This window comes from Xenopus laevis, chromosome 4L (assembly GCF_017654675.1).
Source record: "Xenopus laevis strain J_2021 chromosome 4L, Xenopus_laevis_v10.1, whole genome shotgun sequence".
Classification (NCBI taxonomy): Eukaryota; Metazoa; Chordata; class Amphibia; order Anura; family Pipidae; genus Xenopus; species Xenopus laevis.
Window position 1 is genome coordinate 87,113,118 of NC_054377.1, and position 25,511 is coordinate 87,138,628.

Below are 25,511 nucleotides of genomic sequence, written 5' to 3' on the forward strand. Positions count from 1 at the left end.
AAAAATCACCTATTGACTTGAATGCATTTGGACAAAAAAAAGTCACCATAAGAAAAAACTCCCATTGCCTCCCAATTGCATTTGGAGCGAGAAACATTGTCATGCATGTAAAAAATTGACTTCAATGTGTTTTGCAAAAATTTTCACCATTTCAGACAGGGGGCAGATTCGCTCATCACTACTTAGGTACTATCTTTGTGGCATTTGTACATTTTCCCCATCTCTGCTTGATTTTCCTTCAGGTACTCCCACACCCCAAAAACATATAGGCAAGTTAAAGGAAAACTATACCCCCAAAATGAATAGTTAAGCAACAGATAGTTTATATCAAATTGAATGACATATTAAAGAATCTTACCAAACTGGAATATATATTTACATAAATATTGCCCTTTTACATCTCTTGCCTTGAACCACCATTTCGTGACTCTATCTGTGCTGCCTCAGAGATCACCTGACCAGAAATACTACAACACTAACTGTAACAGGAAGAAGTGAGGAAGCAAAAGGCAGAACTCTGTCTGTTAATTGGCTCATGTGACCTTACATGTGGTTTGTATGTGTGCACAGTGAATCGTGCGATCTCAGGGGGTGGCCCTTATTTTTTAAAATGGCAATTTTCTATTTATGATTACCCAATGGCACATACTACTAAAAAAGTATATTATTATGATAATGGTTCATTTACATGAAGCAGGATTTTACACATGAGCTGTTTTACTCAGTATCTTTTAATAGAGACCTACATTGTTTGGGGGGAATAGTTTTCCTTTAACTAGTGTTGTTTCTAATCAGAAGCCAGTGTTTATGCATTGGTGGGACCTCAGATGGTAAGATCCACTGGGTGAGGGACTTATGTAACTGATGAATAACTGCTAAAAAATATGTGGACACTATATAAATATTACATGGCAATAGTATTACGTAAAAAAGCCTGTTTTGATCAATGCATGGTTGCTGCGATAATTTGGACCCTAGCAACCAGACTGATGAAATTGCAAACTGAAGAGCTGCTGAATAAAAAGCTAAATAACTGAAAAACCACAAATAATAAAAAATGAAAACCAATTGTCTCACAATATCACTCTCTACATCCTACTAAAAGTTAATTTAAAGGTGAACAACCTCTTTTAGTAATGCATTCCAAGTAGTTGGACAGGTTCCCAGATCATCTGACAGTTGGGCAATGTTTTCTAAAAACATAATTAATCTAAGGCTACATATATTGCATTTACACTGCCTTATAGCATATGCTTTAATATATGTCCTATAATCTAGCATCTACTGGCAACTATACTAGATGCATCCCAACCCGCTTGAAGGAGCTAGGAGGTTATCAGGGCCAGATTTACATAGCGAGCACCCCTAGGCCTGTTGACATACGTCACCCCCAACCCTTTATTCATCAACAGGACCAGAGCAATGGGGATTAACGCATGGGAAATTTTAAAAACTATTTTAAAAACTATTCTGAACCAATGTGGGTGTGGTTGGGCAGCATGCCACCCCCTAAAATCCTGCCTGGGTGGCCTTTCCACAAATCCGGGCCTGGAGATCATGCTTCAACTACCTACTCCCTGTCCTTTATCTCCAATCACAGGCCTCTATGTCTTAGATGTCAATAAAATGAATACAATTTATGACAGGATAAGGGTTAACTGGCTGTTTATTCATATCTTTTTGTCGGCTGGCAACAATTCCATATATCTGTAAAGGTATGCCATGCACAATGAAAAGAAAACCTTTTTTCAAATTTAGCCAGTATTTCTTCACTAAAAAGAGCTTATGTCGCACCACTGGGAAAAACTTAAAGGTTTCCTGGCCTCAGCAGAGGTGTGTAAATCAAAGTGACAGCATCTAATTATCCCACCTATGCAGAAGCAGGAAAGCATATTGAGTCCCTGATTAAACCATATGCTCTCAGGCAAAGCATATATTCCTTTTTTTCTTGTTCTCAGAAGGTTTCAATACATCATGGAGTGCTCTTCAAATGGTAGAAGAAAATGCAACAATGATTTTCAACACTGCCAGATACAAAAACATTTCCATTGAGAGTGGAAAATCGCTGCATGACTTAAAATATATTTCTGGCCCAACAGGACTGTTCATCAGTTGCATGATAAAGTATAAACTGCATCATACAGAAGGTGTAATTCAATTACATTTGATGCAGCACCAATACATTGTAAATTGAGAGTCATTAAAGTCATTAGAAGCAGCAGTGATATGTAGATATTACTGTGCTGCATGAAAAGAGTCTTTTATTTAGGAGCCGTGGTTAGAATTCTAGTGAGATTGCTAACCTGACTCATTGCATTTCCAAAATCACAGTCAGTGTCGGACTGGGACACTAGGGGCCCACCAAAAAAACACTCTCCACTCTCACTACTATTTTCTTCCTCTCCTCACTCAACCTCTATTCTCCTAGTCTTTTTTCTTTACATACTTTAGCGGAAACAGACTAGAGCAGCTGAAAGAGGCATGGCTGTGAGTCTGAAACTAGACAGGCCCTGCTCCCTAAATGTAGGGTATGATGATGATGATCATCATCATATGTTGTTTTCTTGCCCAGATTATCAAGATATAAATCTGACCACTCTCCAGATCTTGGCCATTTGTGTTGTATTCTTTTTCTACAACTTGTAGTATAATGTGGACCCCTGAGAACAGCTCCCAAAAATCTCTTACACTGTTGCTGATGTTAGTGACAAAGCATGACAGTAGCTGCTATGGAGGACAGAAGGTAACAGGCACCATTGGGACTACCATTTAACCCTAGAACTAAATGCATGCACAAGTGGATTACCAACTTGTTTCGAGCAAGAAGTGGAGACCAGCGTCATCGCAGATAGCAATGGTGGAACCCACTATTGCACTATACATGAGCAAACTAAAACCTCATGAGGAAGAATGGATAGCCAGGAGAGAACCATGTTATCGCCAGACCCTTTCCTTACAGTTGCTGGGCATGCATAAAACAGACAACACACTGTGAATGCATGGAAGGGGCACCATGAATTTAGAGGGATGTGGATATTGTGGAAATAATGAAACAAGTACAAGAGCTCAGGAGAGTGAAGAGAAGAGAAAAACTCAAGGTACATGATAGATTTTATCAGTGATCATCTTTCTTTGTGATTCTTACAGACACTTTATATATTTTAACAGAACCCATAACCTATAAAAATAATATTGTTAAAAGACCTGCAGATAAAATGGAAGGCTGCAGATAACCATGATTATTACTCAATTCCAGATAAGCAACACAACCTTGGAGCAGATTGCCTCCATAGACTTAGGGTTGTGTCGTGACCTGAAGGAGTCTATAATGTCTGAATACAGATAAGATGCTTTATTTACAGACAGCCAGGCTTCTGCCAAGGCAAGCCTGTTTCCCTCTTTAGCAAGAAAAGTACAGATTTTTAAACACAATAAAATGGCTTTATTTATATTCAAATACACCATATGGATTCCACCAACAATGTTTCGATAGCTATTCCTTTCTAAGTATAGTAAGACTCTGTTTGCTGCTATGAAAACATCTAATATTATTTAGTACTATTAGTTTCAGAAAGACATGTTGGACAGGAAGCAGTCTGGATACTTTTAAAGGAAGAAAAAAACTTACAACTGTAAATGCCTTATCCATTTAGGATGTGATTGAACTAAATGAAATATATAAAAGAGATTTTTAATGTTTAAAAACAATTGCTGCACGCACCTGATTGATGATGTAAATTCCATATGCAACTTTCTGGCGTCGCAATATAGGGTGAAGGTAATGAAGCCAGTATTTAAGGTGATTTTCTCTGTGTCTAAAAGGAATGATAATTGCCACCTTTTCTTTTGGCTGGCAGTCAGGAGGCGTGTATCTCCCACCTTCTGTCACATCAGGATTCTCCCTCTGAACTCGCTCCATGCTCATAAGAGAGCCAAATTCAATTAGTAAGCGGCCAACTAAAGAAGAAAAAGACAAAAATAGGTTTTCATTTAAAAAACCAATACAGCACTAAGTAAAATATATCACCAAGAATGACTTTTTATGTAGTAGAATACTATATATTATTTTCTTTGACTGGTCCATATGAATGTGCCTTTTTACATTGTTTACACTGCTCTCTTGCATTATTTCATTACAGTGTCTCTCACACTGGCAGGCGCATCCTTATCCTTTGCAGCTCTGGTAGATGCGCCCGGTATCACTACCTATCACTCAGCAGCATGCTTGATTTAACGTTTGATATTTATTCATGTAGAGAAGTCATTCTATGAGTGCAAGTTATCTTCTTCAACTTGTTTTTTCTGATAAGGTGATGGTAGTGCTGAGAAGAGACAAAATACTGTGGCAGAAGGTCAAAAAAGTATGCCAAAAATACCAAAGGCAAGGAGAGAACTAAGTAACATTAACCCTGAAATGTCAGATTCAATATCTGTGTTTTTATCATTCATCATTTAATCCATGTACTACTCTTAGCAATGCGTTTTAAACCAAAGGGGATATTGAAATATTAAACTGGATATGAATCTGTCAGGCATGGACCAAGTGCAAATCATAGATTGCAGGAATATTATATGTTAACCCTGCTACCTGCTTGCCTAATAAAAGTAAATATAATTCTAAGCAACTTTGCAATATACATTCATTACAAATCTTCTATGGTTTTTAAGTTATTTGTAAGTGTATTGCTATTGAAAGCAGTGTTCATCTGTCCCTTTCTATTCTCTGCCCTGATGTCTAAAGGTGGCCATACACGGGCCGATAAAAGCTGCCGACAGACCGAGTCGGCAGCTTATTGGCCTGTGTATGGGGGCCCCCGACGGGCTTCCCCGATCGAGATCTGGCCGAAAGTCGGCCAGATCTCGATCAGATGGGATTAAAAATCCCGTCGGATCGCGGCCGCATCTGTCCGTTGATGCGGTCCCGCGATCCGACCGCCCGTTTGGCGAACGCTAGGATCCGATCGTTGGGCCCTAGGGCCCACGATCGGATCAGCCCGATATTGCCCACCTCAAGGTGGGCATATCGGAGGGAGATCCGCTCGTTTGGCGACATCGCCAAACGAGCGGATCTCTCCATGTATGGGGACCGTAAGACTGTTGATACAATGTAAAACAAGGCTGATTAACAAACCTGTCTTTGCTGGGGAACTATGACTTTTGCAACATTGTCTAAAAAGTATCAACTAGGAGTTAGGCAAATGCTGATTTAAATAGCAATTGTTTTACAAATAACTGTATATTGGAAGGTTGCTTAAAATTATGTTTTATTTTATTAGGCTATTTTTATTTTAGGCTTGACTTGCCCTTTAAAGGAGTATTTTCTTTGAAAGGGTTGAAGCAAACACTTCAGCTGGTAAGTGGTCAACCTCGAGTTTCATAAAATGCTGAGTGAGCATGGAATAATACAATGCGTTAGTTACAGATAGCACTGTTAAAGAAGGATGCCATAAAGCCCACCAACATAGACCCTAGCAAACTAGAACTCATTCAGGTCCTTACTCCTTATACATGGTTATAAGCTGAAGCAGGGCTAGCTGGTGACAGAATTGCATACCAGAGTACTAATAAAAATAGAGTCAACTCTCAAGTAGGGCAATATACCTTATTTATTGCAAAATTGGTATAGTTGACTGAAATAATTATTCTGATTATTTCTCATGAGACATAATCTTATGACAATATACCATCTTTTATAAATGTTATTGATTCTCCACCCTATACTGGAAATTGTATAAGGGCAGAGACACATGCTCAAATTCTGGGAGATTAGTCGCCCAGCCACAAATCTCCTCTTCTTCAGGGCGACTAATCTTTCCCTGAACTGTCTCCCCTGCCTTCCCGCCGGCAGGATGATGCTCGGAGTGCTTTGTTTTCCAAAGTCGCCTCATGAGGAAATTTCGGGCGACTTCGGAAAACGAAGTTCTCCGAGTGCCATCCCGCCGGTGATTTACAGTCTAGCCGGAAGGAAGGCAAGGGAAGGCATTTCAGGGAGATTAGTCGCCCCGAAGAAGAGGAGATTCCTTAGCAACATGGTATTTTGGGCAAAAATAGGATAATATGAGAGTGTCAATAACCAAAAAATATTACTTAATGATGATGTCTTGGTGTTGGGAATAAAACCAATATATACAGTACACATATGTGGTTAAGAAAATTAAATCAAAAACCTTTCTTCATCAAGCCCCTTGAAAATAAAAATAATTGTAAAAAATCTTGACCCACCACCAGAACTATAGACCAACAGAGTAAATATGTTAAAATGTTGCTATATTTTTACCGTCTCGGAATGAGATCCAGCCTGAGCTTTTATGTGAACTATGCAGTCAATAATAACATGAGTTAGAGCCAGCTTCACAAGGCCTTGAATCACAAGCAATTGCTTTTGCAAGTTAAATTGAAAAACACACCCACCTGTTATTATGAACACTTTATAAAGACTATGAATACAGATCCAGTAATTGACTAGTTCTTGTAATATTCTTGAATCAATTGGAATCCCTGTGGGAACAGAACTAGGGCCTCCAGATGAAGGGAGGGTTACCCCCACCAAAAAAAATATATTAATACAGTGATGGTTATAATAAAGGGGTAAGTTCACCACCTGCACAATTTTGAATGTGCGGTTGCTTTGAATCTTTTGCTTGAATTATGTGACGTGTTCCTACGGCCGAGGGAGTCTGCACTCCCATTGCAGGAGTGTTAATTGTGTGGAGGTTCGGCTGTAAATTGTTAGACAATGGTTATTGTCTGTAAATGTAGAATGCTGTATACTGTTAGATAACCTATGCCATACCGCCTGCATTTCAAGCGCCATGTCACACCATGTGTTTTCTACCCCAACATACACCCCAACTTGGGACCTGGGCAAAAATAAAATGTGGCCCGTGCATTACATAAGAATTAGAAAACAAGGGAGAATATTTTGTATTTTACTTAGTCTCTTACCTCTTTAAATATAATGTCCTAAAATCTTGTTATATTAGAAAGTCAGCTCTCTGCAGACTGTAGCTGCTAATATATAAATAGGACCATTTAAAACTATTATGAAGAGAAATAATTTTCAGCCAGTTGCATATAAAGATCTCTTCTATGCAAAAGCCATTTAAGGTCAAATGTGTGTGGAGTTTCCAGATATCATCCTTAATACATTTCTTATTCAGTTATTTTTCACTTTCATTCAACATAAAATCCAGCAACTGCAGCTAAAGCCAGGTTAGTAACATGGCAGGGTTATGTACTGCTCAGTTTATTAGGAAACCACTGAATTAATACGTACATAATGTTAAACCATGGCATATTTATTCATAAATTAAAAATAGTATTTAACAAGCATCAAGTATACACAAGACTCCCTATTCCTTTTTGCTTGGATTTCAGAAGACATTTAATTGTATTAATCTGGGTCTTTAGGCAGCAGGCCACTACCCCAACAACATATCTAATCATTAATATAATTTAAATATAATATAATCTGGCGGTACTTGTGGAGCTGTACCAAGAGATGTCAATAAGTAGTAAGAAAGGGAAAACAAGGTTTTGAGTTCTATTAAAAGCAGGGCTGTGGAGTCGGTCGACTCCCAACTCCTCAGTTTATGGTATCTCCAACTCCTCTATTTTCAATATATAGTGAATTAAGTATCCCCTTTGTAAATTATAATGATATTATAAGTTACCGAGGAGTTTCATGACCATATGAAAACACGAGGCTGAAGGCCATGGAACTCCGAGGTAACTTCTAATATCCTCATATTTTGCAACTGGGGGTACGTTATTATAATACACAAATTTCAGTGTCAGAGTCATGTGACAGAAATGACATCAGAACTCACCGTTTATAACTGATGACATCAGAACTCTCCGTTTATAAGGATATAATTTACAAGATATTCATAGCTTTTGTGTATTATACTAATATATTTTCCATGTTTATTAAAAGAACATATAAGGTATATCTATAGTAATAAGTCAAATAAACTGAACTTGCTGTATTTTTTTTCTCTTGAAGACATTCCGACTGGCTTTCTCAATTCAGAATGACTTGTATAAAGATCTGGAGTTAAATAACCTGGAATCTTGCTCCAACCAGCATAATATATTTAAAGGGGTGGTTCACCTTTATGTTAACTTTTAGTGTGGTATAGAATGCCTAATTCTAAGCAACTTTTCTTCTGGCCTTCTTTTATTCTTTTTTTATAGTTTTTTAGTTATTTGCCTTTTTCCTCTGATTCTTTCCAGCTTTCAGATGGGGGTCACTTACCCCATCAAAAAACAAATGCTCTGCAAGGCTGCAAATGTGTTGTTATTGCTAATTTATATTACTCATTTTTCTATTCAGGCCTCTCCTATTCCTACTGCAGTCTCTTATTCAAATCAATGCATGGTTGCTAGGGTTAAGTGGACCCTAGCAACCAGATTGCTGAAATCACAAACTAGAGAGCTGCTGAATACAAATCGAAATAACGCAAAAAGCAAAAATAATAAAAGATTAAAACTAAACGCAAATTGTCAGAAAGTGATCAGAATATCACTCTCTACATCAAACTAAAAGGTAATTTAAAGGTGAACAACCCCTTTAATCTATGTAATCTATTTTCTAAAGCTTTCTATTTGTCCTTCTTCTTAAGTGTGATTATTGCACCATCCCAATCCCTACAAGCATCCATTAAACAGAACTAAGCAACATTTATAAGGATGTGTATTTCCTTTTACATCGACCTTTCCCCATCATTTATGCCATTGATTTACACCACCTCAAATACGCATCTAGTTATGTCAATGGGAAAATTCAGAGGCCAAGTAAATTATGGCATAAAAATGAGCATTAAAAGTGGACACTGTGGCTATGTGATCACCTAAAATAAAAATGCAGCTTAAAAATTTACCAAGATTTTAGGAGGCAATATCTGCCATGCAGATGGAAATGTGTAGTCGATTTGACCTCTATTTCTTTTTAGACAGCTCGCTAACCAGACTTCAATTTGATATAGCGCTCGTGACTGTTAACTTCACTTATACCTGAGCATTGTCCCTCTTTGAAACTACATAATAATTGCAAACATGCTCACACTAGTGAGGTTACACAAAAAATATATATAATTATATATTTATGCATATGGTTGAATGTTTGGATTATTCTGTAACCTTGGCACAATCAAGGATCATTAAATGTACACACTGAAAACTTTGTTGTAGCTTGTTATAACATACAAAGTAAATAGTCTAGTGCTAATGTTTGCACACCTATTAAAGAAGTGATTTTTCCTTTGCCGTGCAAACACTGCTGTCCGTGCTCACTTATTTGCTGCACATATTCTGCACACAGTTCTCATTAAATTATTCATTCCTTTAGGGCAATAAATGTGAAATTCTCCCATCTATTTTTTTACAGCATGAACATGCTACAGTTCTGACTTCAGGAGAGAACTAATTGTCTCCCTGGAGTGATATGTGAGGAAAGGAGTTGAGGGAATGAAAAAACATTGCAGAGGAAAAGCATACCTTGATACCAAAGTGCAACTTCACACTATATTACTCCTTTTACTCCCTCTCCTCACCCAACATTAACAAAGAAATACCAGCCATAGTGATGGCTTAATTTCTGTTACGTTTAAGGGGGTTATTTATTAAAGTCTGAATGACAAAAACTCGAAAAATTTTATTTATTTATTTTTTTACTATAAAATCCGAATTTTTAGTGAGAAACAAAACTTTTCAGGATTTATTATAACCCGGATGGAAAAAGTCGGTAACCGAAAATCCGGCATCTCAGACCTGCCAAGGTTGTCAATGGGAGAAGTCCCAAAGATATCCTGATCTGCACTGGGTTTCGTGCAATAATCCGAAGATTCAATCGTTTTTCATGCAAAAATCTGAAAAAAATCACATTTTTCAGGAGGAACATTCGAAAAATTCATACGATTCAAATTTTTGTAAGATTTTTCACTATTTTTTTACGTTTTTTTCTGAACTGGAATTATTCAGGAAAATGGATTAATAAATAATGGTAAATATTCCCGTGCAGATTTGGTTGGAGTATATTTTAGAAAATGAGATAAATTTGGATTTTGATAAATAACCCCCTAAATTAATTTAGGGATTACTCTACTCAAGGCCTTCGTCCACCTCAGGCCCTACTCCAGAATAATATTCACCCTCTCTCTATATAGAATAGGGAACTACTCATTCGAGGACCAATTAGCACACATCGCTCCCACACTGAATAGGTTACACTTCCTCAAAGCAGGGAGGTGAATGCCTTGCATCCCCTATATATTTATACAAATTTTCAACATTCAGAAGTTCCATTATACACTAGTTATTCTGTAGGTCAGTATTATTGAGTTCAACCATTGGTCAATTCCTTTATGGGGTCCAAGTACTTCAGATCCAATGTGAACCAAAAATAAACCTCTAGCTAATTAATGGCTTCAACTGTGTCACATGTGGGGTCTATATCCAACCTGGAAGAAATACATGTTCAGTTACCATCCAACTTCTTTAAGATACAGGTATGGGACCAGTTATCCAGAATGCTCAAGACCTGTGGTTTTCCAGATCTTTTTGTAATTTGGATCTTCCTACATTAAGTCTACTAGGAAATCATGTAAACATTAAATAAACCCAATAGGCTGATTTTGCTTTCAATAAGGATTAATTATATCTAAATTGGGATCAAGTACAAGGACTGTTTTATTATTACAGAGAAAAAGGAAATCCGTTTTAAAAATTTGGATTATTTAAATAAAATGGAGTCTATGGGAGACAGCCTTTCTGTAATTTAGAGCTTTCTGGATAATGGGTTTCAGGATAACAGATCCCATAACTGATGACTAATAAGTACAGGCTAGCAAGTCTCAAAATTGTGGCAAAACTGCCTATAATGATCATGCAGGGTAAGTGTTGGACTGGCCCACTGGGATACCAGGAAAACTCCCGGTGAGCCCAGGTGTAAGTGGACCCTCCTGCTTCTAAACATTTGGCCTATTTCATGGCCATTCCCTATTTCTATGAGAACAAAGAGGCTAAATAGATGGAATAATAGATTATAGCATGTAAAGAAATATAAGAGACTAGGAGAATAGAGGTTGAGTGAGGAGAGAAAGAATAATATTACTGAGAGTGGGACCCTGGTCTAAGGTTTTTGGTTGGGCCCCTGGTGTCCCAGTCCAACACTGTGCAGGTGAACAAACAAGCTAGCATTTAAATTTCACGGACAGTCACAGTGTCAATATAACATGAGCAAAAGCTGAGCTGGCATAGGGTTACACCTCTTAATGATTTAGAGAAACAAGGGTATGCAGCAGTGGAAGGAAGACAAGACTCCCTGTAATGTATTGTCATGTCATGTCATGTAGTTTCAGTAAATGATTTGGGGGGGTAGGATAACTCAATATTTTTCAAGGGTGTTGCCTTAATATTATTGTTTCAGATGGACGAGGACACTAATGGCGTCCATACGTGTACGTTTAATAATGAAAAAATTAATTATGGTCACGATATGGAAAGCAACTGTCTGCTCTGCATCAGTTTTACTAAAATGGAAAGCAATTAGTGTATAAATGCTGTTTATTAGGTATAGTACACAACAGCTTATTTATTTAAACAATAGTAGTGTTTCTGAAGCAAACATAGCAGTTTTACTAGTGCATGGCAACACTGCATTGTATTTTTATTACTTTTAAACAATTTCATTTTTTGATGTTACTGGTCCTTTAAATAGTACCTTTTGCCCCAGCCTTGTAACATCAGTCAGGCTTGATCGGTTGTTTGTCTTCTTTATCCTAACTGTACTAAGTCAGTAAAAGTGGATTGCTTTCGCCATTTTACCAACAGCCCTCTGTGTGTATAGCAAATACTGCTGAAAAGTACCTGTCCTATTATAAGACCAGGTCCAGACTGGGATTTAAAACAGGCCCTGGCATATCAGGTACAGAGAGGCCCAAAGAGCCCCAACCGGACCCACAAATTGTCACTGTCTATGACAGCTTACAGCAGCCCCTCTGGCCTTTGCCAGAATCCACAGATTGCAGGTCTGAATCAATCATGGAAAAAGTAGAGTTTGTAGATCATAAAGATTTATCTACAACATTCCCCTGGGTATGTCCTGTGTATTTCACATAATGCAAGGCTTCCGATTTGCCACTGCACAGAGTGATGGAGCCCTGTGAGCCGTGCCTGAAACCATTGCTTAAAACAAACAAATTCCTTCTTGCTGGGAGCGTTCGGATATCACAGTGATCTTTGAAAAGGCAGAATTTGAACAGCCGGTGAAAGGGAGGTTGGGAGCTTTGAAGTGGAAATGAGCAGATGGTTCTGAAGCAAGGCTGTTTTTATTCATTTTCCACAAGAATTCTGCAGACACATACAGTAATGTCAGTTCTTCTACAAAGTTTTGAGAAATAGAATAGCTCCATTTAGTATAACAGCATGTTTTAAACTTTCTAAAATGGAAAGTTTAGTATTTAATGTTGCTTTTGGTGCATAGCATTGCCACACTTTGCAACATTTAAAAAGGGAAAACACTTAAAAAAATGACTTCAAAGCCAAACTACAACTTAATTTCATTGTACAGGCTACAGTGCTACACTGCCTCATATATCGATGGCAAGAATAAATAGATTTTTTAGAATAATGTCATTAGGGATGTACTGAATACAAGGTTGAGTCCAGGCTTCAAATCAATGTACTTTCTGCAGAATCCGAATTCAGCCAGTTCCCACAGTTTCAGCCAAAACGAATGAGAAAAGTTGTGAGTTCTGGACAATTGAATGCAATAATTTTTTTGTTCTTAGTCTATAATTTTATGACACTTGGATTTTGTTTGGTATTCAATCAAATGTTTTATTCAGATTCCGTATTTAAAGGGCACCTATCATAATAAAACTGGAGATCGGATAGGAGATAAAGGGTAATAAAGCCTGCATTGCAGTTGGAACATAATATTATTTGGGCCTGAAAATTCTCCTACCGATGATGGATTTTGTGCATTCCTATTATTGCTTTTATGCGAATCTGCTTCGGTGTTAGGTTTAATGGGGCCAATTCACAAACACAGGTGCTAAAGTGCACACGTGCAGTTGCCAATAGCAACTACTCAGCAATTACTTTACTGCAACATAGAAAATTAAAGCAAAGACCTGACTGGTTGATACAGGCAACTGTATTTATACAAGCTAGTACCAATGTTTGTAAATAAGCACACATGTCACTTTACCAGCTCCTGTTTAATTGTTTTGTGCATCAATCCATAAGTAACAGGCGATAACCAAATTGCAAGGATAGTTCTCCTTGCAAAACTGATCAGTCTGTGGATAGTTTTCAAGGCAAATGTTTTATTTTAAAATAACAGTGTCTGCTTGTATGAATTTGTTATATGCCAAATAGGATTCCATCATCTTCTTAACCTAAATGTGGAATATTAAAAAATAAAAGCTTTCAAAATGCATCCTAAAAAATTTTAAGTTATAGGGTCAACAGTGTTCAAAAATCATTTTTTTTTGTGTATTCACTTTTATTAATCAAAAAAATATTAACACATCAAAAGAATGTAACATTTTACACAGTATATTTTGCATATACATCAGATTCATTGATTTATAAACATTGTCAATGTTTGCATTTCCATTATCATTATACATCTCTGATATATGTCACACATTGTTTAATTAACCTAACTAAACTTCCTTAACTGTTACTGCCTTTCTTTTATCTCTGCTGTTAAAGTATAACCTAATTTTATTTTCCTCTTGTCTGATCTACCTGAGGTAAGTATCCAAATTAACACAATAATATGCTTTCGTTGAACCCAATTAAGTCCATAGGCGGAGGGTGAATTTTTTGTTTGGGGAGGCTAAAGATGGGCCATTCATAGACTGACCTAAAGCTACTGTGAGGCTTAGTGGATGCACCACTGGAATGAAAATAAACCCCCACCCCAACTACCTCAAGCGGTTCTGTGGGTTCCACAACTCATATTAAATGGATTCTCAATCCATTTGTGTTCACAGGTGTCCCTTTAATTTTATCAAAGGGGTGATAAATTTGTGAAGTGTTAAACAGTGTTAAGCTTAGATGTGAGATTTAGTCTATATTTACAAAACAAGCACATATATGCAGTGATATGCAGTGGGTACTGGTGGCAGAGATTCATATATTCATGCCCCCACACTGTAACATTTCCACTGAAATACAACATTGGTTTGTTTCCAAGCCAGCTTAAAGGGGTGCTTCACTTTTAAGTACACTTTATGTGTATAGAATGGCTAATTCTAAGCAACTTTTCAATTGGCCTTCATTTTTTCTTTTCTTTTTTTTTATAGTTTTTTAATTATTTACCTTCTCCTTTTGACTCTTTCTTTCTTTCAAATGGGGGTCACCTCTTCTAAAAACAAATGCTCTGTAAGGCCATAATTCTATTGTTATTGCTTTTTTTTATTGCTCATCTTTCTGTTCAGACCCCTTTCTAGTTCCTTATTCAAATCTATGCATGGTTGCTAGGGTGATCTGGACCCTAGCAACCAGATTGCTGACATTGCACATTGGAGAGCTGCCGAATAAAAAGCTCCACAAATAATAAAAAAAATTAAAGACAATTAAAAATTGTCTCAGAATATCTGACTAACTAACTAACTAACAGACTTAAAAGGTTTTGTTCACCTTTGAGTTAACTTTTAGTATGATGCAGAGAGTGATATTCTTAAACCAATTTGCAATTTGTTTTCATTTTTTATTATCTGTTGTTTTTGAGTTATTTAGCTATTTATTCAGCAGCTCTCCAGTTTGCAGTTTGAACAATCTGGTTGCTAGGGTCCAAATTCCCTAGCAACCATACACTTATTTGAATAAAACACTGGAATATGAATAGGAGAGGCCTGAATAGAAAGATGAATAATAAAAAGTAGCAATAACAATGCATGTTAAGCCTTACAGAGCATTTGTTTTTTAGATGGTGTGACCATTAAAAAGCTGGAAAGAGTCAGAAGAAGAAGAAGAAGAAGGCAAATATTTCTATAAGCTATAAAAATAAATAATAAAGGCCAATTGAAAAATTGCTTAGAATTGGCCCTTTGACTAAAATAAACAAAGTAAGAGAAAAACATAAAAAGCACAATTTGCTTTTCATGGGGAAAGAGTTAATTCAAGATTGGAGCAAGGGAGATAGGGATATTATTGGTGCCAGTTGAGAGAAAAAACTTTGACAAAAGAAACTATTTTATTCCAGATAGTGTTTAAGCCGTTAGAGCTTTTCCAGTATAGTACTGTACCTATGGGAGCAGTAAGTTGAAATCTGCAGCAAATTAGTTACACCTCTGGTGAGGTTCCTTCTAGTCCTTTCTGCAGTGCCTTCCGACGATCCGGATCTCACCCCCACCCCCACCTTTATCTGTGACCTGATTGGCTAGTTCTACTGTCAGTCAAGAGAGGTGCATTCTGATTGGGGAAACCATGAGGAATAAGATCCAATCAGTGTGCAGCTCAGAGAACCGGTTTCCACAATGTTAAAGGTATAAACCAGCAGTCAGAAACGGAGAGAGTTTGTTTTAAGGTGCCAGGTAGGTTTGGGGAGGCTTAGCCTCCCCTAGCCTTATTGAAAATCCGCCTATGATTAAGTCCTCTTTTAGGTTGTTGTTCACCCATACTTGATGGGGTCCCCCTACGTATTGGTTGTTATACTGGATAGGTATTCTTTCCAGGGTAGCCATGTAGCTGCACATGATTGGTACTTATAATTTATGTATGCCATTAGTTCTTCCATTGAATAAATATTTACCATTTGGAACCATTTATTTTTGTTTGGTATATTTCTGCTCCTCCATAATAGGGGGATTTGTGCTTTAGCTGCAATCAATAATTGTAAGAGTAACTCTTTTTTCATACAATCAATTGGAGCATAGTTATGGAATAATAGGATTGATAAGGAATGTTCCCCCATTATTTTCGAGCATACTTCTGTAACATTTAACCAATATGTTTGTAGTTTGGGGCATGTTAGCCATAGGTGTTCCAGGGTCCCTGTATCTATTTCACATCTCCAATATACATCTCTATCTAACAGTCCCATTTTCTTGAGAATTACTGGTGTTCTATACCATCTAGATAATAATTTGAAGGACGATTCCTGTAGTTTGTTACTTATAGAACACTTATTTACTCTTAAAAATATTCTTTTCCTGTAAGACATTTAGGTCTTTTTCCCATAGTTTAGTGAAGGATGGGAATTCCGGATATTTCTTATCTATTTGTAACTTTTATATAAGTGATAACATATGTCCTAATGGTATCAGCAAAGCACAAATCTGCTCAAAGTTAGTAACTTATTTGGGAGTTCTCTAACCATAATCTTTGAAGGAAATGGTGGACTTGATGAATTCTCCATTTGTCTCTGACTGACCATTCGTTTTTTTTTTTAATGATTGATGCTACTAATGCAGTGCATTAACAGTGGATTTTGTATATTAAATGCTTTAGAGTAGACTTGATCAATCACACCTGGGATGAATTCAACATTGTTGTGTAGAGGAGGGAGAGGTGATGGATAAGGAGCTAATGCCAGTTTATTATTAACTTTATGCCAGATTTTTAGACAATTGTTCAATAGGATAAGTGTCAACTTCTGATTTTCCCATATTAATTTTATAATTCGATAGTTGCCCATAATTCTCCAATTCTCTTATAATATTTGGTAGTGAGACGACCGGATTTGACACAATGAGTAAGAGATCATCCGCAAATACTGCAGCCTTCTGTTCATATGAGTTTATATTTAAACCACTTATATCTGCACTTTTACGTATTGCCACTAGTAAATATTCCATGCAAATTACATATAACAGGGGTGAAAGTGGGCATCCCTGTCTTGTCCCATTCCGAATGTTGAATGATGAGGATAGCGTCCCATTGGCTCTAATTTGCGCTGATGGTATTGTATAAATTGCCATTACTTTTTCTATAAATAGGTTCGGAATTCCCATATTTGTAAAGGCTAGTTCTAGAAAGTCCCAGCTGACTGTCAAATGCCTTCTCTGCGTCTGTTGAAAGAAGCAGAGAAGGCACCTTTTGTTAATTGGACCACTCAATCCAGTTAATTACTTTCATCATGTTTTCTTTTGCTTTTCTACCCTGAACAAAACCCACTTAATCTCTATGTATGCAGTGAGGCAAAATGGGCTGCAAGAATTTACGTATATATTTTTAAGTCTAAGTTCAAGAGGGATATAATTGCCACATATAGAGTGGTCTTTATCTGGTTTTAGGATAAGAGAAATGTGACCTAGTAAATATTCTGAGTTTACTGGGTTTTTGTCTGAGATAGTATTTAAAAAGGGGAGAAGAATGGGAGTGATATTTTTTCCCATTTTTTATAAAATTTGGCAGTGAAGCCATACGGGCCAGGAGCTTTGTTTAGTTTTAATTTTTTTTATTGCTTCTTCGATTTCACTTTGCGTAATAGGATCTTCTACTTTTGAGATAAATTGATCTGGGATATTTGGTAATGCATTTGCTTTCATATATATATATATATTAATTTTATCACATAATGTTGATTTGCTTTTATCTAGGCAAGGTTTTAGATTGTAAAGTTGTTCATAATAGGTCTTAAATGTGTCTGCTATTTGTTTTTCAAAAATCATTTTATTAAGTGACATGCTGATAATGCATAAGTAATTACTGACAAACAAATGTAAATGAGCATGCACGTTTCTAAGAAGTATGTCCAATTCACCGAAACCTTGTAACAAATCATAGCTTCGATTTCTGTGCACAAAAAATGAAAACCTTGAGATGAGAATCCCAATTTACATAAAACAATCCCAATACAGCTGTACCAATTGACTTGAGACATATGTATAAAAGCAGGCTGCATTTGGAAATTGAAATGCATATTCCTGAAAATGTCATTACATTAGACTGGGGATCACCAACTCTTTTTACATTTGCATGTGTCTCATGGGTATAAATATGTTGGGAAGCATGAAAAAAGTTCCTGGGTGGTACAAAATAAGTGCTGTGATTGGCTATTTGATAGCCCCTATGTGGACTGCAAGAGGCTCTGTTTGGCAATACACCTCGTTTTTATGCAACAAGAATTTGCCTGGAATTAAGGTCACTGGGAGCAACATCCAAATGGGTTGCTGAGCAAAATTTTGCTGGCAAGTCACTGGTTGAAGATCACTGCATTAGGCTGATCGTAGTCTGTGAAAAAGCAGGCCTGGCATCAGCCCTTTTCTTTACCTGCATACAGAACCATTGCATCAGCCAGGAAAGATTTCAGCTTCAACATGTTCCTGCACCTGCACCGCTGCAATGGGTCTGGGTGCATCTTAATAACCTAAACTAAGGGAGTCATTCAAGCAAGTGTGAACAACCCACTTGTTTCGAGGGGAGCCACCCCAGCTGGGAAAGACAGAGTACATGGCACATGCATGAGTTATGTCCCCTGATTTGTGTATTTTGCACAGCATGATAAATAGGCCCCTTTATCTTCTCTTCAAAGCTATTGCCCACACTGAGCTTGAGCAGTTGAAATCAGGTATGAAGCAACTACAACTGTATGTTCACAGTACTGGCAATTACTTGGAAGAAAAGTGGCGCAAGATGGTGTCCGCCAACTCCAATGAGCTATTCTGTTTTTTATTAACAGGTAACGCAAATGGGGTAGGTGGTAGAGAGAGTCCTAGGCAGGCAATAAGTACAGGGCTGGGCTGTGCCTCCTGTTTCTGCTATCTGCAATGAGCACTGGATTTTGTGGACACCAGCAACTGCAGGGGTGCAACTGCTCTGCAATTTTAGTGCTCTTGCACCTTTTATCCCCAGGATTTATAAATTACCTTTGTGGTGTATATGAATGATATTTGTAATAGTTTCAGAAGTCTTTTCAAAATCATATTAGAACTTCTTTAAAAAGAGATGTATTCATTTTCAGTGATTTGCCACAGAGAAAAAGCACAAGCCTCTGCACATTTGATACGGCATCAGCCTCATGTGAAAAATGGTTCTTATGTAAGAAAGAGCGGGCAGCTGTAATGATAGCAATTAATGCATTAAGCAGTAATGATCATACTGATTATCACTGAGTCACATAAACAAGAATTACTTAATATAATGGGTAAACATGATGGATGCAACTTTATTAGAAATGAATGACTATGCTGCATGCAAATACTCAAAAGAGGAACTCTATGAGTATGCCGCAGCACTAAAGTATGATTTGTTGAGTCTGCTGTGTAAAGTTGTGGGAAGAACATGCCCCATCTATTGTGCAGATCTGCAGAATAAATTGATGCTGATCAATTCATGATAATAATAATAACAGCAGTTGTTTTTACAAATAACTTTAAAAGCACTAGAAATTTTTAATAAATGTATATTGGAAAGTAAAAAAAAAAAAAAAAAAGAAAATTAAGTACTACAGGCACAGTTGGAAAGAAGTTGGCAATATTTTTTTAAGTATCATTAAAGGGATACTGTCATGGGGAAAAATTTTTTTTTCAAAATGAACCAGTTAATAGTGCTGCTCCAGCAGAATTCTGCACTGAAATCCATTTCTCAAAAGAGCAAACAGATTTTTTTTAATTCAATTTTGAAATCTGACATGGGGCTAGACATTTTGTCAATTTCCCAACTGCCCCAGGTCATGTGACTTGTGCCTGCACTTCAGGAGAGAAATGCTTTCTGGCAGGCTGCTGTTTTTCCTTCTCAATGTAACTGAATGTGTCTCAGTGGGACATGGGTTTTTACTATTGAGTGTTGTTCTTAGATCTACCAGGGAGCTGTTATCTTGTGTTAGGGAGCTGTTATCTGGTTACCTTCCCATTGTTCTTTTGTTTGGCTGCTGGGGGGGGAAAAGGGAGGGGGTGATATCACTCCAACTTGCAGTACAGCAGTAAAGAGTGATTGAAGTTTATCAGAGCACAAGTCACATGACTTGGGGCAGCTGGGAAATTGACAATATGTCTAGCCCCTTGTCAGATTTCAAAATTGAATATAAAAAAATCTGTTTGCTCTTTTGAGAAATGGATTTCAGTGCAGAATTCTGCTGGAGCAGCACTATTAACTGATTTGATAAAAAAAAAATTTTCCCATGACAGTATCCCTTTAAGTGCCCTTTTTTTTTTTACTAGCACACTTTATAAATCGGTCCTAAAATCTTGATTTTGTGTGCATTTAAAGTGCAATGCAAAGGAGCTCATTGTAATTCATGAGACAACAGTCCTGCCCTACAACATGGCTAATATGGAAACCCAAACTACAGTTATTACTGGGTTAAAGGTGGCACCTGCTTAACACCATTAGCTGTGGCATCTCTGGGTCTTACCTACAATAGGCACACCGCAGCCAAGCAAATAATTGGAGTTCTCTGAAAAGGCCTTGTGCAAAACATACTTTTTGCCTATTGTGTTAGCAACAAAAAATCAGTTATGTTTAGCAAACAGATACATTAAGCTTTTCCATGTTTCCATGTCTTGAAAATTAGATAACTTGATTACCAGCAAACAATCTTCTCACCCATTGTTGTGACTGTTCTGTAACTGTCTGCCCTGCTGCGTCCATGAAATAACAAAAATCATAATGTTTTAATGATTAAAAAAAATAATCAAAAAGAATGTTCAGCACGAGCCCTATTCACTGAACCCATGTTGAAAAACATGGGTTTCAAACAGACTGCTAAAAAGAGACTGTTTGAACAGACAGGCTTAAAAATTCTATGCATGTACCATGTCGCCGTGTGCGATACATTGGCAGATGCTCTGGATTAACTAGCAGATGGCAATTAGACAAAAAAGGTTGAATTGAATAAACGTGTCTTTTTACAATCTAAATTAGCATGATACCATGCATGGCCCCTTGTATGTGACACTTCCATTTGGGTAATGGGTTGATAAGTACAGGACTGGCACCTATATAGCCTTAATTTGGCAAGATTTACCTTGCACAGAGACTGGGTTGATGATGCAGACTTCAGCTTTAAGGACAGGGTTGAAGCCAGATAAATGCAGATTGGTTGTGCTCACCAACATCACCTTCACTCCACTTTTTACGGAGTATGATAAATAGGCCCCTAAATGTCCATACGAATGGGAAAAAAATTTTTGGCATTCAAAACACCCTAATTATTTCTATGATCATAGTTGCACAATAGTAAAGACAAGTCAGCAAAAACTAAACAGTCTATTAAAAAAAAACCCCTGAAGTCAAACATATAAAACTACAGCACAGTAGCAAATGTCAAAACACCCACAAATCCAATGTCACTTCATCAAATTAAAGGAACAACTGCTCAAGATGTGAAAATCTGGCAAGTCCAAGTGGTCACCACTATCAGTGGCGTTCCTAACCTGAACACCATCTCTGCAAGGATCAAATAACTACGGTCACCATGCTAACCAACATTTACATAATAAAAAACAAACATAACCACCCTAAAATTTTGATGGGCTTTACATGAAATTAAATATAGTTGACAAAGTTGGAAAGAGGCAGTGGTTTATGAAGGTCTGGTCATTTCCTACTAACTGGTGCTCTGCTCAGGAGACATGAGTGCAGCTGGTAGCTCTCTTGTTTTAACCCAGCAATTAAGAAAAGGCTCTTGTGTTTTACAATTGCCAAAGGAAAAATAATGAGAATCAGAAAAATTTCTAAATGTATCTATTAGGTAAGGTCACTTTTGATATTGATTTTGTTTCAAGGTTAAACCCGCAAAATGCCCAAAAAAAACTTTCACCAACATGTTTAAAATTCCTCCTTCCTAAATTGCCAAAATGCTTGCCGACATCGAGGCATGTACATCCACATGTGGGTACATTAATTATTCTGGATGTCTTACAGTTTTAAGACTCTGACAGCATATCATTTACTCACTTGAGGATACTTGATAGCCTTTGTTTTTAACACATAACAACAAGGTTTACAGTTACCACATGTAAAACATCCTTTCAGCTTATCAGGTAACTATGATGTGCTCAGCCTTCCAGCTGACTCCAGACTAATTAGTCACGCAAAGATGCAATCATTCATGGAAATACCCACAGCCATCTCCAAACTAGAATCTAAAAGTGAAATGTCCCATTTTTCATGAGTCAATACCTCCACAGATTATACACCTGCATTATAAATCATAAATAAATCTCTAGGAGTTGGCACCAAATCTAATATCCTGCCTAAATATAACTGTCAAACAGCCTCTCATAAGAGCAGTCTGATTATACAGTATCCATGATTACAAAACAACTAGCCAATTCATAAATGTGGACCTCCACATATCAAGGGCAATAGAAGTCTACTAAAGCCAATAAAGAATGGAACTGGTTGCTGTAGAATTCCTAGTTGAAGATGCACAACATCCATTCTGTCTTCATTATCCAAGCGTTCAAGACAGGTTTAGAATACTGGTTTCATTAGTACAATTAAGCTTCACAACAAATTTTTGGATAATTTCTTCCCTTAAAAGAAAAATGGCTTTCACTTATCTAATCCAGATGGAGTATAGATGGTTTGATGGCATTTTCTAAAATACTAAAGGTGATTAAAATAGCAGGAGCAGGTTAAAAAGAAACAAACATGAAAGTTTACTGAAGAGAAACCTACAAAATAAAAAGATAAATGGGCTAGAAACAAGAAACAATGCTAGGATGGTATTCCTTTCAAATAAAGGAATTACACAGAATATCATATATACTGTAAATGAATAAAGGTTAGCAAGGTAATTATAAGGATCTCCCTCCTGTAGTACATGCTCCAAATGCATTCTTTAAAAGAACAATCACCAGCTCTACATGTGGGCAGCTATGAGAGTCTTCAGCTAAAAATACAAACAATATATTGCAAAAAAAAAACAAAACTGCAAGCTTCTGACACTTATTTTATTTATAGACAAGATAATAATCATATTTATAATTCGAATTATGTTTCACTAGAGTCAAAATATTTATCACCAGAGCATAACTAAACAAAAAAAGGAATTGTTACCCATTGTATTCAATTTGAAATAGTGTGCTCGGAATTTTTGAGGGAAGAATATGCAGAAAATGGGGGGCACAAAATCCTTAATGAGACAGGGTAATGGAGGCACAAATCCTTAAGGGGACAGGGCATGGCTGAAAACCTTATGTATGACTCACTTGGGAAACTAAAACATCTAGAAATAACAGATGAAATGCGTATTTGGATAGATCTGCAAGATGATTGCAGGATGTCTGTTGAAACGGACTCCCGAGTAGACATACATGTCCAGATGGTAGGCCTGGTATAGAGTATTAGTTTGAAAGACCCTTATGACCGACAACTGATAATCTCACGGGTAGGTTATTTAAAACTGTCCAACCCTTTAGGTTAGTGGTTCCTAAACTGTTGAGGGCAGATAGGGACAGATTTAGGGAGGATGCCTATTCACTATCCTAGATACTTCTGGAAGACCATATTGAAGGTCAACTACAGAAAGCTGGGGGGGGATGTTATAAACTATGTTTTTAACCTTATTATAAGCAAAGGAGGTTCTCATAGGGAGCTGAATATGTATGAAAATAGCAATACTTTAGATCCAGTTCCAGATGCAGACACAGATGACATTCAAACTAAACTAAGTTGCAGCCACAAAGGCTTAGGGGCAAATTCACTAACCTCCGAAAATTTGCCAGCGACGGCTTCGCTCACATTGCTACATTTGGCCAGGCGAAAATTCACCAGGACAACGCTAATTCACTAAAATACAAAAAAACTGAAAAGTAGCCAGAGTTTGTTGGGACTTGGAAAATTTTTCAATTTTTTTTTTAAGGAACTCCTATCTACTCTATTGCACTTCGCCTGGTCTGAGGTGGCGAAGGCAAGTCTGGCGCAAGAGGTAACATTCATTCAAATCTGCATCTTAGTGAATTTGCGTAGTTACGGCCCTTCACCAGAGTGAAAATTCGCCTGGCTTTAGAGTGTGAAGTAGCGCTACAGTCTATCTCCTTCGCTAGCGAATTTTCGCCAGCGTTAGTCACTTCGCCCTTTAGTAAATTTGCCCCATAGTCTTTAGTAGTGTAGCATTTTTGAGTTGGATACAGTGATAACAATACCATTCAGTCAGAAACTATTTCTGGGTTTGTTGCACCTGTGAAAAAATGTATATGGTCCACAAACTGCCCCAAAGTGTCACTGCTCTTAAAAAAAAAAAAAAATGCAAACCCAAATTCTTATCATGACAATTTAGACAAGCTCTTCACTAGTGACATTGCCATGTAAACCGTTTAACATATGCATATTAACACATACATTTAAGGCATGCACTCTACTTTTCTTTGTTTTCTTCATTGCACACATATGAGTGAAAAATAGGTTAATAGTAATGTGATCATGCACAAATGCAAGATCCAAGTTTGATATTTCCGCTATAATATAGATGTTAGATATGGTTAGCAGCCAAATGGAAGCATACACTGAACAAATAGTAAATGAAAAAAAAAAAAAAAACATTTTACAGATTACTTAATAAGCCATAGTGCTTGGAGGAAAATGAAGTGACTCAATATACAGTTCTGCCCTACATCTAGCAATAGATCGCTATAGATAATGATTTTGCGGTTACAAGAAAAAATAAGGTAGAGAAAGAAGTGCACAAAGCACAGGATTTTATACATGAATTGCATTGGACAGACACTGATTATTTGCATTCTGTAAGCATAAATATGACATTCTCTCTCTCTCCTTGCTTGATCATTTTAATAGAAAGCAGAAAAGCACTGTAAATGAAAGTACTTTCACAAAATCCTTTGGGAATGAGCTTATTGCTGCCTGACACTAATGTACTTCAAGCTTTTGTTTGTTCATCAGAAATGATACAATATTTAGCATCAGAAATTACAGAAAGACCTTATATTTCAAGTAATGCTAATAAACACAGTTTTACTCAAAAGATCCATCTTTACACATAAAATATAAATACTTTCTTTGCTTCAAACACCCATACATGAGTATCACATAATACAAACAGAATTGTCTGAGTATGTATGATGTCAATTTAGAGGGTTTGTTTTGATTTTAATCATTTTGCTGGCAGAATGTATATAAGGTTGCATCCAAGACAAAAGGATACCCTGTACTGTGGTTGCTAAGACATACTACTGCAAAAGTAATGTTGATTCTACCTGCAGGTTAACCTTGCAGATAGTGCCTTTGTTTCTTGTAAACAGACTGCTCAGGAGTACCTTTAGGGCTAGTCCACACAAGGAGATTCGGGGAGATTGTGTCGCCTGGCGACTAATCGCCTTGTCTTTTAAACGACTATCTCCCCAAACTGCCTCTGCGTTTTTCCCCATAGGTTACAATGCAAAGTCGCCTGCACTAATGCACACGCGGCGATGCGTTTTCAATAGTCGCCCAAAGTTGCCTCACTGAGGCAACAACCTAAGCCATCATCCTGATGCAATAAACTACAAATTTTTTTGGCATGTAAAAAGTCCTATGAGTGCGTTTTTTTTGTTTATTGTCTATCAATACTTAACCAGCACCTAGGCATTTGTGATAAATAGATACAA

General features: G+C 37.1%; 1 protein-coding gene across 2 annotated transcripts in view; it reads right to left on the reverse strand.

The window, feature by feature from the left end:
• Nucleotides 1-25,511, reverse strand: part of b4galt2.L (UDP-Gal:betaGlcNAc beta 1,4- galactosyltransferase, polypeptide 2 L homeolog) — a 103,175-nt gene that overhangs the window by 33,091 nt on the left and 44,573 nt on the right. For both annotated transcript variants that reach the window (XM_018258368.2, XM_041590441.1), the window contains exon 3: nt 3,722-3,957. In XM_018258368.2, the coding sequence (XP_018113857.1) occupies nt 3,722-3,957 (236 nt within the window). The remainder of the gene's footprint in view (nt 1-3,721; nt 3,958-25,511) is intronic.